Source organism: Carassius carassius, chromosome 31 (assembly GCF_963082965.1).
Source record: "Carassius carassius chromosome 31, fCarCar2.1, whole genome shotgun sequence".
Lineage (NCBI taxonomy): Eukaryota > Metazoa > Chordata > Actinopteri > Cypriniformes > Cyprinidae > Carassius > Carassius carassius.
Window position 1 is genome coordinate 25,761,011 of NC_081785.1, and position 15,790 is coordinate 25,776,800.

At 38.6% G+C, this 15,790-nt stretch overlaps 1 protein-coding gene across 1 annotated transcript in view; it reads right to left on the bottom strand.

Moving 5' to 3' along the window:
* Positions 1 to 14,256, bottom strand: part of LOC132111811 (connector enhancer of kinase suppressor of ras 3-like) — a 121,914-nt gene extending 107,658 nt beyond the window's left edge. The window contains exon 1 of the mRNA XM_059519416.1: positions 13,886 to 14,256. Within this exon, the coding sequence (XP_059375399.1) occupies positions 13,886 to 13,937 (52 nt within the window). The 5' untranslated portion in view covers positions 13,938 to 14,256. The remainder of the gene's footprint in view (positions 1 to 13,885) is intronic.
* Positions 14,257 to 15,790: the final 1,534 nt, after the last annotated feature.

Genomic DNA, 15,790 nt, shown 5'->3' on the forward strand with positions numbered 1-15,790 from the left:
TAGACAGTTACCATGTTCTTATTCTGAATGTGTCTCTCACAGACTGACAAAGGAGCATACTTCAAAGGCTTGTGCACTCAACTGTTTGCGAAATGGAGCTTTGTGCTTGTGTATCCCCTCAGCATATATAGGCTATGTTACGTGTTGCACTGTTTTTTTCTCTTGTTATTTTTAAGCTAAATAAAATATATTTCAAGTATTTATTCCTTGTATGTAGTGTTGTCATGGTACCAAAATTTCAGTATTTGGTACCGATACCAGTGAAAATCCACGGTTCTCGGTACAAATTTCGGTAACAAAGCAAAACACAAAAATATGCTGATTAAAAAAAAAAATTCTCACAAAAAATAAAACCAGTGCCATTCTTTATACTTATTTACAATTGTGTTTAAAGTTTTTCTACAAGTAATATACTTATGAAAAACAGTAAACAAGTTTCACTCATTTAATTGGTCTTTTAATTAATGAAATTTAAAAACTTATTTTATTTTTTGGTAAATAATATAATATAATAAATATAATTTGCTATTAAAATTAAAACATGGAAGAAATAAATTGTGATTTATTTCTTTAAAAAGTTTTATAACTTTTTTCAACAGCAGTAGCAGTATCACATACATTCTACTAAATAATAGTAATATTTCTAGCACAATGCCTTTATGTAAAAATTAACTTATTTTGACGGGTTACCATCAATACCTTTAAATTGACACTGGTTTTACTCAAATGAAGGTAAAATGCTTGAGAAGTGACTCAGAACAGTTCTGGTGATGTTGTTTATCTATTTATATCCTCATTGAGACAGCAGATGCTGAAATTACTGCAAGCTCATGCGCTTCAGTCTATGTAGTAAACAAACACGCACGTCTCTGTAATTCATTCACAAATTTCAACCAACTGTTGCACATTTAGGTGCAAAAAAAATTGTAATTTGTACTACTCTCTATTCAAAATAAACAAAAAGAAACTGAGCATAGTAGATTAGTTTTAGGGTTAGGTATCGAACCGTGACCCCCGAACTGAGGTAGATATCGAACCATAACATCTGTGTACTGTTCCACCCCTACTTATATATATATATATATTTGGTTTGGGGTTTTTTTTTTTTTTTATTCAGCAGGGAAATGCAATAACATTTCACGTGTACTTTAACCAACCTCCACTGACTATATACCGACTTCTTTTAACCAACTATGATAATACAAAACTCATGGTTTTGGTTATAGTTTGTCATCTGTATTCACATTACATTTTTTATAAGTTACAATTTGTCTATATGACACTTTCATGTTTTCAGAATATTGCTGTGGAGAGATCACCAAACTCGTATGTTTTCATATCATCAGCACTTGTTCCGCCATCAGTGAGCGTGCATAGGGTTGCCAGACTGCACAAATTAAATAAAAGAAAGTGTATCCTTGAAGTAGAAAAACTCTATTTTGGGGATTAAAGCTCTTCACATCTGGTAACCACAAGCATGAACGATAGTGAAGACTTGTTAGCAATGCAAGATAACGCAAATGCCAAATTAAAAACATGTTTCAGGATAAATAACGAGCCAGCCGATATCGTGCCAGTTATTTTTAATTAATCGAGAAAGGTGGATATCGATTATCGAGATTAGAATATCTATAACATTCATAGGATTGTTTTTGAGAAGACAAAAACACCATTTGCAGAAGGTGCGGGAAACAGCTGATGCCATTTGAGTCCCCAAGACATAATGTGGTATATTTTGTGTAAAAATAGGCTAATACCCCAAATGTCCAAGTCTCATGTAGAGGAACTTACACAAAGCACTGATGCCAGAACTCAGTTATGTGAGAAAGCCAAATGATAACAAACAACTTTCAGTCAAAAAGCAATTTTCTTTTTATTTAAGGGAAAGAGGCAGAGAGACAAAGTCTTTCTGAACTGTTGTAACAAAAAGGGAAAAAATCCTTATGAACAAAGCACTGAATTGAAAAGATCTCCTGTAGGTGTTATGCAAAATTTTTATGAAAGTTTCAAAGACCACAGTTTCCCTGAACACATCAGCGACCGCTTCCCTGGCAAACTCACTGACCGTAGCCGCTTCCCTGGCCAACTCCTTGACCCTGGCCAACTCCCTGACCGTAGCCGCTTCCTTGGCCAACTCCTCGACCCTGGCCAAACACCTGTATACACCTGTATTCCTTTGTTATCCTGTCTATAAATACCAGTCTTTCTCTTTCTGTTTTCATGGAGTCTTTATTTTCTGTCACCCGGTTTTCTCGCGTTCCTTGTGTTTTCTAGTTTCTTGTTTGTTTTGTTTCTGGACTGATTTCTTGGTTATGACCTCTTGCCTGTTTGGATACTGTATTTTGGTTTACCCATTAAACACACTGCTTCTGGATCTCTCGTTTCCTGTGATTGATCATTACAGAAAGACTCCATCATGTCCAGATCCAGCGGTGTGGGACTTCATATCCGTTCCCCAGCCAGTATGAAGAAGCGGAGGGGGAGATTCCTAAAATTAACCACCCTCCGTCAAAAGGGGAATGAGGTGGGTGGTGTGGCACAAGAATTCTGGACCCTGGCGGTAGGATTGGGGTACAATGATGCGGCCTTGAAAGACTTTTTTAATGCCTGCCTAGACAACCCTGTGCCTGAGCAGGAGATGGATGAACTGGAGATCTTTGATTTTTGGGGGTTCATACTGTACCTGCAACATCGGTCTCAGTGGGATACCCCAGCCACACCTGTCTCTCCATGTGGGATGGCAGACTCTAGACCAGGGTCTCCAGACAGGAGGACCGCCAGCCCAGCGCCACTGCACAATATGGCCGCCAGTCCAGCGCCACAGCACAAGGTGGTCGCCAGCCCAGCGCGACAGCACAAGGTGGTCGCCAGCCCAGCGCCACTGCACAAGATGGCCGCAAGCCCAGCACTACTGCGCAAGATGGCCGCCGGTCCAGCCCCTCTGCACAAGATGACAGCCACCGTTGACCCTCCAGAGTTGAGTCAGGTTCCCGTTGACCCTCCAGAGTGGAGTCAGTTTCCCGTTGACCCCCCAGAGTCAGAGTCGAGTCAGGTTCCCGTTGACCCTCCAGAGCCGAGTCAGGTTCCCGTTGACCCTCCAGAGCCAAGTCAGGTCCCCGTTGACCCCCCAGAAATGAGTCAGGTTCCCGGTGACCCAAAGGCAAGTCACCGTTGATCTTCATGAGCAAAGGCAAGTCACCATTGATCTTCATGAGCAAAGGCAAGTCACCATTGATCTTCATGAGCAAAGTCAAGTCACCATTGATCTTCATGAGCAAAGTCAAGCCACCAATGATCTTCATGAGCAAAGTCAAGTCACCAATGATCTTCATGAGCAAAGTCAAGTCACCAATGATCTTCATGAGCAAAGTCAAGTCACCGTTGATCTTCATGAGCAGAGTCAAGTCACCGCGGATCTACCAGAGTCTCTTCACGTCTCTGCTGAACTACCAGAGTCTCTCCATGTCTCTGCTGAACTACCAGAGTCTCTCCACATCTCTGCTGAACTACCATAGTCTCTCCACGTCTCTGCTGAACTACCAGAGCCTCTCCACGTCTCTGCTGAACTTCCAGAGCCTTTCCACGTCTCTGCCGTCGGCTGTCCTTTCTCGACCGCACGGCTGTGGTGGTCTTCTGCACCGCCCTGGTGGGCTTCTGTCTCGACCGCACGGCTGTGGTGGTCTTCTGCGCCACCCTGGTGGGCTTCTGTCTCGACCGCACGGCGGTGGTGGTCTTCTGCGCCGCCCTGGTGGGCTTCTGTCTCGACCGCACGGCTGTGGGGGTCTTCTGGGCTGCCCTGGTGGGCTTCTGTCTCGACCGCACGGCTGTGGGGGTCTTCTGGGCTGCCCTGGTGGGATTCTGTCTCGACCGCATGGCTGTGGTGGTTTTCTCCGCCGCCCTGGTGGGCTTCTGTCTCGACCGCATGGCTCCAGTTCCACCTGATCCACCCTGGATACCTGCCCTGTCAGCTCGGCCCTGGGCCCCTGAACTTTCTGTTCCCTCCTGGCCTTGTGGTTTGTTGTTGTTTTGTTTTTTCTCTCTGTTTCCCTCTATGGACCTGGCCCTCCGTCCCTCCCCCTGGTCCTCCGCCGGTCCACCTCCCTCCTGGTCTCCTTGTTTATCTGCTTCAAAATCAAGCGTTTTAAAAATCTAGTACATCTTCCTAATCCTACATTCAAAGACAGAGACTCACCTTGAGTAGCATCTGTTATGTTCAAGTTTCAAAACAGACACAGACAACAGATGGGAGGAGATTTCGCTCAAGAGCAATTGATGACATGGCTGAGAAGAAAATATTTACATTACGGTATCATTACGGTTTTTACGGTGACCTAGGTGTACATTTTACCAGTTGTTACCTACAGTTTATACAAATAGGTTGATATCTCAAACAATAATAGTGCGTTGAATAATACGATCACATTATGATTCATTAAATAAATAGAACCAAATATCAGGGCTTTACTGAGTCATATGTAAACCAAGTATTTATAATTAAACCTGTAAATTCATCTGAAACTCACGCACATGTTTTATTATGTGTTAAAGTTGTAATCTTAGTTCAAATGGAACATAATTGTATTATTACAACTGTATAAAACTGTATCAAATAAGCGTGTATATATATTGTCTAATGCCCAGGTGGCATAAGCAAAAGCAACCAGACCAGACCATACCGTTATTTCCACAGGAGCTGCTGAAACAGTTCTAATCTGCCATCACTGAATCCGTCCTCTGCACTTCAATATTTGTCTGGTTCAGCTAAGCTACCAAATCTGACCTCAGAAGACTACAGAGGATAGTCCGGACTGCTAAGAGAATCATTGGTACAACCCTCCCTACTCTCAAAGAACTATACTCATCCAGAGTGAGTGAAAGCGCTACCAAAATCACTCTGGACCCCTCACATCCAGCACACTTCCTCTTTGTACTGCAGCCATCTGCTCGACGCAACAGAGCACCAGAACGCCCAGACACAGGAAAAGTTTCTTCCCTCAGGCAATCCATCTCATGAACACTTGACAATAAACATGTAACACACAACACAATTATACATTTATTTAACACACATACTTTTTATATTTCAAATTTGCACATATCATACCTGTATATACATAACTGTCTATATTATATATTGAGTTTTTGCTATTTTGTACATTGTCTGTTTTGTATATTATTCCTTATTTATTTTCTATGTTATGTGGAGCGTCTGTCACTAAAACCTCCTATGACCTCCATAAGTCCTCCTATGTATAAACATACCTAGAAATAAAGCTAATTCTAGTTTTCATTATCATTTAAATGAAAAATTAATTTAGGTGAACACAAACACATGCCACAATATGTATCTCCATACCACTTACCCGTACATGTCAAATGAGGTTGGAGACAGTACTAGTCTTCTATACGTCTGTTATTTTAGCCCAGCTGTTTAAATACAAAGCAATTTTTCTTTTCAACATGGTCAGGATACAGGCATTTGCATGAATATAAGTATGCAATGAACCAAGACTCCGTAAATGAAGGTATGTTTTTACAGCAGTGGCCACATGAAGGTGAGAGAAGGATTTCCTACAATGCCCTAATGTAATTCAGGCTCTAGTTTCAGGCTGTAGTTTTGTCTGTACATGTGTGGCAGCTTTGACTAGAGGTATACTAAAAGAGTCACCGACTACGCCACCCGGGGGCCTCTTTCCGGGAAAAATGCCCTTTGGTTAACTAAGGCTCAGAGGTTCGTTGATCAGAGTCAGATATCAGACATGGATGTGTAGAAAAATAGTACAAAGCTTTATTTTCTCCATAAAACCATATTAAATTTTATTCAATACAACACCAATAAACATAATCTAAACACAAAATGATACGGACGCTCACTTCAGAATGGGGCACTGGCTCGCTTTAGCAGAACGGATATAGCGATCATACGTGCCCACTCACTGCACACTCACTGCACACTCACTGCACCCCTCACGGTGACCACAGCATTCAGGCCAAAGAACCCACCACCACAATCAGGAAGAGACGCTTATTTCTCTGCCACTGGCTGCCCCATTTCTGAAGAGAGAGAAAAAAAGGAAAATAACACGAAACACACACACAATATTTAAAACATTAAACAAAGCAGCTGGCCGTTTAAGGCACAATTTTAAAAGAGTTCACCACAATCAGTTTGGCGCATCAGATTAAGGTGTCGCGTCCGGCCACCCTACAATATTGGGCGGACAGAAATGGGCAAAACAGCAAACACTGGTATAATGAGCACCTGCCCTCAGATTATCCACACAAGAAACATACTCATAAGTAAGCGTGGTTACAGTGAATATGTCACACCAAATGAATATATGAATAACACATTCAGCAAACACAAATCAAAGGGAAAGGATATATAGCCCACAAACAGTGAACTCACAAAAAAAACACAAACTAAAGACAACAAAATGTAAAGGAGCTGGTGACAGTTAAGTGGCGGTTCTAGTACTTGGGCGCCACTGGAGGTTTATGGCTCAATTTATTTACTCACACACCGTCAATAATGTACCGTGCCAACGGCCCACAGGCAGTCCACGGCCCAGCTGATGGAGCGCGCGCTGAACGTAAACAAAGGACGAGACGCGGGGTTAAGCAGCAGCGCGTCACACACGAGCTGAAACCAGTCAATGAAGCGCGCTCGCCAGTTCAATGAGCGAGACACACTCGGAACAGCCCCGCCTCACGTAATAATCAGTGTGATTATCACGGTGAAGAGTCTGACGGGAGTCAGAAAAAGTAGCAAACGCAATGCAAACCGCAGAAGGGAAACATCCACCCGGCGTTTTAGATGAACCCAGAGGAAACCCACTGTAACGTCTTGTGGACGTTGGCCCGCACCTGGTAGTGAGATTCACACGGCACCCAACCAGCTTGGTATTAAGCACTCATTAAAATGGCGACATCACACGGAGTTCCTCCGTCCAACCCTACAGCATTCACGAGTCCCGCCGGAAACACGGTGTCTCACTCTGATGACGCAGAGAGAGAGAGAACGCATGCACATAGCGACACCCCTATATACACAGAGAACGTAATTAAAGGGCACTCCCCCTTCATATGGAGTAACCCCAACAGACAGTAAACAGTACTGCTACACATGCACAGTAACACCCTTCCCCTGTTTACCCAAATTCAGGTGCTGGATGAGGGGTATTATTATGTGACCTTTACACCGTGCAATGGGAGACTTGATTCTTTTGTTTTTTTGTGAGGAATAGAAACACACAAGAGGAAGAGAACTACAGTAGCCCTGTCAATCAGTGCAGACAACTGAACTTTGTTTGTTTGATTGTTTGTTTAGTATAAATGTTATAATGCATTAATATAACATTTATAAATATATGCAAAGATTCAATCCATTTATTTAACATTATTTCTATTTAGTTTAAGTTAATTTGGAGTTCGTTTCAGCAGTTCAAAACTACAGTGGCTGAGAGAGCTCAATGCATTGAGAAAACACACACACACACACACACACACACACACACACACACACACGCACACACACACACACACAAACAAAACAAAACAAAAGCAAATAGAAAAAACACCAGCAAATTAAGAAAACCTCTTCATCAGTTTGACAACACACTGCAAATACTCACAATGCAACCAAATACAGAACATGCAGCAAAAACTCGTAACACAGTCAAATACAGAAACATGCTGCAAACACAGAAATGGCCTGCAAACACACAAAGATCACACTGGAAATGTATAAGGCAACAGCAACCAGCGATGGACATGGCTGGGACACGCTTCAGTGTCTACTCAGAAAGGTGAGATTTTGATTTGTTTTAACATCTTGGTCATTTGATTTCTTAGCTTTTTCATTATTATTAGCCTAAATAAGCTGACATATACACAGTTACTTTAACTGTGAAACATTATGTATGCTGGCTAACCTTTATAACTTCCCTTACAAAATGTTACCATGATTTTACAATTAAAAAAAAAAAATAATAAAAAAAAGCATGGTTCCTATGGTTTAAAATTACACCAACCACAGTTTAACCATGGTATTTGTGTGGTTACACAAATGGTAATCGGCAAGAAAAAAGAAAGTTGTTTCAGTATTTGTTTGTATTTTGAGTCTTTAAGGTGCGTTTCTGTGTTTGATTGTGATGCGAGTATTTGCGATGTGTTCCTGTATTTGGCTTTGTTGTAAGTGTTTGCAGCACGTTTCTGTATTTGGTTGTGTTTTGAGTCTTTTAAGCGTGTTTCTGTGTTTGACTGTGTTTCAAGTATTTGCAGTGCTTTATATTTATGTTGAGTTATATTTTAACAAATAAATAAAAGGTTATTACTTCAGCTTTTGAAAATCATATTATGTAATTACAATTAATATGCAATATATGTATACAAATAAATGCATTAGGCACAAAATGACATGACAGACAGATAAACTCTCTCATTCACCATTTAGTTAGCCATTTGAAAAAGTCACCAAATGACATCATTCTGCCGGATATCTCCTTTTGTAAGTCATATGGATACGAAACTGTCACGGAGTCACAGCCTACACCCTCTCCACATGCCACGCCTACTCGTTCACAATCACCAGAATTCTGAACACCTGTCCATCATCACCAGGCTCTCATATAAGGACCATCACTTCCCCTCACTCCTCGTCTGATCTAGCATTGACCCACATGTACTTACCTGAACCCTCGCTATCATTGTTGCTCCACTGGATACCCATTGTTCCTTCATCGTCAGTTCCTCTGTGCCGCCTTCTGATTCTGTCATCTACTTCCATCACAACCAGAGCTAAGTTCCAACCTTCTTCGTGTCAAGACTATTCCTGTTACTTCACCTGTGTCTGAAACCTCTGTCACAATAAATACTGCTACACGTACACCTACCTCTGTGTTCCTGTCTTGTGTCTGACAGAAACAAAACAGAGGTAAGCGATGGGACGCTTTATTTTTGGATAAACTATTTTATTCAAGCACAACCTGAACACAACAAAATCTCTCTTAAAATGTTTTTAACCTATAAGCAAAGAAGAAAAATTACTTTGTTGTAAATATTTCAGTGGCTTTTAACCTTGTCGATGATAGAATGAGTTAATTAAAAATCGAATTTTTGCATCCAAGCACCAACGTTTTGGTGGAATGAACTTTCAATGTAAGGACAAAAATCTCTCAAATTAAGATATTTTTAACAAAACTTGTGTTTCTAAGATGACTAAAAGTCTTATGGGTTTGTAAAGCCACGAGAGTGAGTATATAATAACAGATTTTTAAAATCTGAATCAAGTTTAAATGAACACCTTTGTTTCCCCTAATAAAGGAACTCTAAACAAGAACTGACGTTGCCCAGATGTAAATTCTATCCCGTTCACTGATGATCTTGTGTATTTAATAGGCATTTCATTTGTTCCTTTGGATTAGCCTTTTGCCGCATTGAACCCACACATTGAGTCCTGTCCAGCTTTCTGCCTGGCTAGGCACCCATGGAGGGGCAGTGAACTGTGTGGGATGTGCTACCAGAGGTTGCATTTCCCCCGTTGCGTTAAGCTGTGTGTTTATAGAGATCACTGCTCTTATGCTGACATTACAAAGCTACAGTGATCTGCGAGATTTGAAATGGGTTGTTCAGTTCTGAATGCAAAAGCCAGAAGGCTTTTCACTTCAGTGCTTTTATAAACAGAGCATGTATTCATGCAAATATCAACAGATTTTCAAAGTGGGATCAAAGGACTTTTGTGGAAAGAGAGTATTGGAATTAAAATATCTGAGAAAGAATCAATGCCATAACATTCTGTGCTGTATTTGTTTTTGCATTGTCTTTAAGAAAAGTAAAATACTGCACACTACAAAAATATAGTACTGTGAAATTAAAGAAGAGAACAGGAAATTCCAGGCACCTCTTCCATTTAAACTTCAACAGAGAGTATCCATTAAATATTTACGAGAATTGAATGAAGACACCATATGGTGATACCAAGTTCTAAGGATTGACATATGGTGTTGTGGTTACGTAGCTGATTAAAAAAAAAGTTTAATAAAATTGTCTGATACCGATTACTGGCTGATACATCAGTGCAACCCTAACTATTTTTATATTTGTATTCTGCTTCTGTCTCATTTAGGTCATTTAGAGGTTTTGTAACTCAATTATCTCAGTAGTTTGAGATTTTTTTTTTTTTGATGCTTCTGAAGTTAAAAAAAAAAAAGAAAAAAAAGAATGTAAGGCACCAAGCTGTCCTTCAACAAGTGTGGGAGTAGAAGGGGAGGACTGAAACACAACTTGTAAGTAGTGTTGTCAAAAGACCCGGTACTTCGGTACCAAGTCGGTACTAAAAAAATGTAAATGTGACGGTACCAGGTTTCTTTAAGTACCGGTAGTACCGAGGACCCGTTCAAACCCGGTTCTGGATGCATACAGCGCTATGATTTCCGCGAAGCAGAACACGCGGACGGAATCTCAAAATCCAGTCATGAAAATGAAACTTACATTTTAATATGGACAGTCACGGAATTTGTCAAGGTTAGCATAAATTAATCAAATCAAATCTCCATATGGACCAGTAGGCCTATCTGTAAATGTTAAGCTGCAAAAGTTGGTTGAAATCTGCATCCTGCATGTTCTGCGCGTCTCTGTGTGAATGAATGAATGGTTTGTTTACTACATAGACTGAAGCGCATGACGCTTGCAATAATGAGGACATACAACATCACCAGAACTGTTCTGAGTCACTTCACAAGCATTTTACCGTTTCATTTGAGTAAAACCAGTGTCAATTTAAAGGTATTCACGGAAAACCGTCAAAACAGCCTCTACATTGCGAGTCAATCACTCGCATATGTGAATAAATTTTACTAAGGGCAAGTAAATTATGTCTATTGTTAGCCATTGGCTAATAAATTCTTAGATTTTACTCGCCAGTGTGTGTGTTCGAGGCTATTATAAGATTGGCACAGATATATTTTCACTCGCTGAACACTGACTGAGCGCTTCAGAGTTCTCTCTCCATCAAGCGATCTGTACTTTTCAATTCATTTCAATGGACGCACAGTACACCTGTATTTGCCTCTTTTACTGTCTATGGTAGGCTATTTGCCGAACTGTAAACTTTGTGTGAAGAGGCACGACTCGCCGTCGCTTTGCTGATAGCTCTGTTTCTCACACATGCAAAGAGAGAGAGCGAGAGTCTTACCACGCTGAATCGGCATGTAAACTATATTCTTTGTTGTCTTCTCCTGTCAAAATAATGTAGTTCATCTAGAATTATTCATGTTTTCGAACAAGCAGAAAATATGCCGGTTTCTCCGGTAGTGGGCGGAGCTAATGCGCAAATGGCAATTTCATTGGCTGGCGCTCATCTTCTACCGTCCCTGTTTTGATTTCAGCAAATCAATTCGACCGAACGCAGACAGCGTGATTAATATTCATGAACCCAGCAGCTCATCAATCCATAGTGCATTGTATATTGTTAGTATGGTAGTAGAATTAGTAGTATTATTATATTTTAATAATAATTATTATGATCTATTACTATTTTTTTTTTTACAGAAACCCTCAATGAACAAAAATGTCTTAAGAACCACCAGTCTTAAGTTCAGATAAATGACAAATATGCATTCATTACAAATTCATTTTTACATAAAGGCATTGTGCTAGAAATATTACTATTATTTTGTAAAATGTATGTTATACTGCTACTACTGTTAATTAAAAATTAATCACACAATATGTCTTCCATGTTTTAATTTTAATAGCAAATCCACTTTATTTACCAAAAAATAAAATGTGTTTAAATTTCATAAATTAAAAGACAAAATAAATTTGGGTGAAACTTGTTTACTGTTTTTCATAATTATATTACTTGTAGAAGAACTTTAAACACAATTGTAAATAAGTATAAAGAATGGCATTGGTTTTATTTTTAGTGTTTTGTGTTTTGTTTTGGTACCGAAATTGGTACCGAGAACCGTGGATTTTCACTGGTATCGGTACCGAATACTGAAATTTTGGTACCGTGACAACACTACTTGTAAGTGTGAAATTATTCACTCCAGTTTCTGCAGAATGTTCCATGAATATACTCCAAAACAGCAAAAGATTTAAAGACTTGACATTCAACTTTTACTGTCTGTTAATGCATGGTGACATGGAAGAAAGTGTGAGAATGGGAAAACCTGTAAAAAATAAAAAAAGTGAAGTGATAAAGGTCTAAAGCTAACAATACGAGGCAAAGTACATAATGCATCTTAGTAAAAATAAATTAAACACACCTGCCAGGTAGGCTAGTCTTCTCTGGAAAAAAATACTGACTTTAATTCAACTGACTCTTGTGAGCACAAAGAAAAAAATAAATAAAGCATAACTGAGAGTAAAGAAAAGCCTCCACACAAACAGCTATAAACCTTTAAAGCCTTAGGACATTTCATTCAACAGAGAACGGATACTCTTGTTCTTTTTTTATGCATGTTTGCAATGTAGCAATACAGTTTACACTTCCATAGCACTGTGTGCTCAAAGGCTATTCAAACTGACTTCAGAGTCATAAGGAATTGCAGTTAAAGACTTGGTCTGGTAACTGAATGTTGTTGGTTCAAACCCTGCAACGGTTGATTGATTAACTGACACCTTTGTGCCCTTAAGAAAGTTATAATTCCAGGATCCCCACTCTAAGTCAATAAGTGTACAGTCAGTTTAATGACAAATTAATGTGTGTCCCTTAAACTAAATTAATATAAGTGGTCAACTCCATAACGAAAAATTATAACATGAATTATAAATATGTAAAAATAAAAAAATACACTTTATTACTAGTTTAAGGACAAATGAACTGAAGTAAATATATGAACTACAGTAGATATTTTTTTCCTTATGAATCACATTTAAAGCATGTACCAACATTTTAAGACCCACTGATTCTTTTTATTTGATTTTAACAAAATAATTATTCCTTGAAAGAGGACATCAAAGAAAAACAACAATTTTATATTTCTGAATTGATCTCATGGGAAAATGCAACTATTTTATGAGTTGGTGGTGATTCATACAAAAAATATATTTTTTAGAATTCTTAGCAAAACAAAAAACAGGTTCATCTCTACCACCAACACAACCCTCAGTGGGCCATAAGCAGAACACCAGAAAATATACAAATGAGTATGCCACTTTTTTTTTTCTCCATTCCACACAGATTACAAATAGACTCTAACAGACATAATAATAGTAGCCTAATAATATTTATAAATGTTATGGAATTTAACTCTAACTGATGCAAGGACAGGTGGTCCAATTCACATTTGACTATATATATTCTTGTATTGATCTTTCCTTCCATTGTTGACATCTGTACACAAACCACTACCGGGACTCAATTTAAATTCACACAAGACAGTGTTCCGATTTTAATTTGACTGGCATTCACATTTGGACAAATGTTTAATTCCAATTTAACTGTAGTTCACTGCTACACATGAATAAGTTCTTCAACACTGAAGAATAGTCCTTTATTTGTCAGTCATTTGCTCTGATGGCAGGGTATAATTATCTTCGAGAAGTGAAAAACGATGAATAATTTGATAAATCTGTCTAAAATAATCACAACTGTGGGAGTGAAATGATCCAACATAACGTGTGAATAACAATCAAAAACCGGCAATAGCAACAGCGGAATGTTATTTTCATAAATGCATTTATTTTCTGCCACAGAGTATCTTTTAACATAAAAATGTTTTTGTTTTTGCTTGAATATTGTTGACACACTTGGTTTCATTGAAAGTACAGATAAACAGAGTCCTAGATTCTAGAACTAGACAGAGCGAGACCATTTAGCCTATTTAAAATTTTCAAAGCAGAATGCATGTTATGCAGAAACAATTTCTAAACTCACCTCTCATCCAGTCAACAACCTGTTTTGGTGTCCACCTCGTTACAGGATCCATTGCTTTAAAACCTCAGTCCAACCGGTTAGAGCTATTCTCAAAGGAGATTAAGAATAAAGTAATAATAAAGTACGTCAAGCATCATGTGATCAGGACTGTGAAACAATATAATTCTTTCAGTCTATCCTCTAAAAAATCCAGAAATAATTGGCTCGCGGGATATCTCCATGCACAGCCGATTCTCTCACACATGGACTGAGCGATCAGGATAAACTCACGAGGAGAATAGTTCATCGCTAGGCACATGTATCAAGTTTCAGTGTGTGATCCTCCCCTCAGACCAACGAGGGGAGCAACGAGGAGTTCTGCTGCTGCCGATCCACCTACTGTTATTACTTCTGTCTCCATGCAGAGTTTGCGTTCATAACCGTTCAGTTAATCATTAGCTTTCAAATGAGGAAAGCGTGAGTCACATGTATGACATCATTATCGGAGCGAAGGAATTTATTTGGGAGATCCCTTTGTAAAGTACCAAACTAATTAATTTTATATATATATATATATATATATATATATATATATATATATATATATATATATATATATATATATATATATTACTTTCTTTAAAGCAGCAGAACAGTTGATTAAACAAACAAACAGTTGGACACGTGTTATTAAATGTTTGTGTGCGGTCTTTTTTTTATTCCTAATAATGAGATTATTCATTATATTAAATAGTCCAACTTTACAGTATTTTAGGTGAGTTTGACTAATGTGATTATGTCAAATAAATAAAATAAAATTCGAAATAATAATTGTTTGTTACAATACATATTGTGTTCAAGTTAAATTACAGAACACCTTTTCTGCTGTTAATGTAATACAGGTAAGTTTAAAGAGTTAGTTCACCCAAAACTGAAATGTAGGCTGCTTTTTACATTTAAAAAAAAAATCGTTTAAAACGATTCTGTTCGTTTTGGTGAACTGGTTCAAAAAGATCAGGTTACATCGAATGATTAGTTAGATATCACAAACTGCTGTGTTTTGAACTCTCTCACAACAGACACGGAAGAGAAGACAATGCTGAATAAAGTCGTAGTTTTCCCTATTTTTGGACAAAGAATTATTTTCGATGCTTCAAAAAATTCTAACTGACCCTCTGATGTCACATGGATAACTTTGATGATGTTTTTCTTACCTTTCTGGACATGGACAGTATACCGTACACACAGCTTCAATGGAGAGACTGAGAGCTCTCGGACTAAATCTAAAATATCTTAAACTGTGTTCCGAAGATAAACGGAGGTCTCACGGGTTTGGAACAACATGAGGATGAGTTATTGTATTATATTGTATTATATGACATAATTTAGATTTTTGGGTGAACTAACCCTTTAAGGTAAAGTAAATGCATAGTTTGTGAGCGACAGGCTCAGGTTGTATTTTTTCTTGTTCTTTTTAAAAAAAAAATTTTTTTCCATTAATAGATCTATTTGCATATAGTTATAAGGTTCCATAGCCTATTTAGGTGCCGATTGTAGGCTACTTGAATGGCGTAAAAACAAAGCACACTTTCATTTCATTAGCTCATAAATGACACTGTCGTGATTTTGAGAGAGGTGCGAGATAAAAAATAAAGCACTTTAATTGGAATGATTTTAGCGTGAGTGATTTATTGCGGGCATGGATCGGGTAACAGGCCAAATATTAACGGGTCTGGGCCGGTACGGATTTAATTTTTATATTATCACGGGTGACGGGTCAGATCTGGTGCTGAACTTTGCGGGTACGGGCGAGCACTGGTCTCCAAAAATGGACCCGTGCAGGACTCTGCCTCCTGTAGCTAATCGATGCATTTTTGTAAGAAAAATATCCATATTTAAAATGTAATAATCACTTTAATCTAGCTT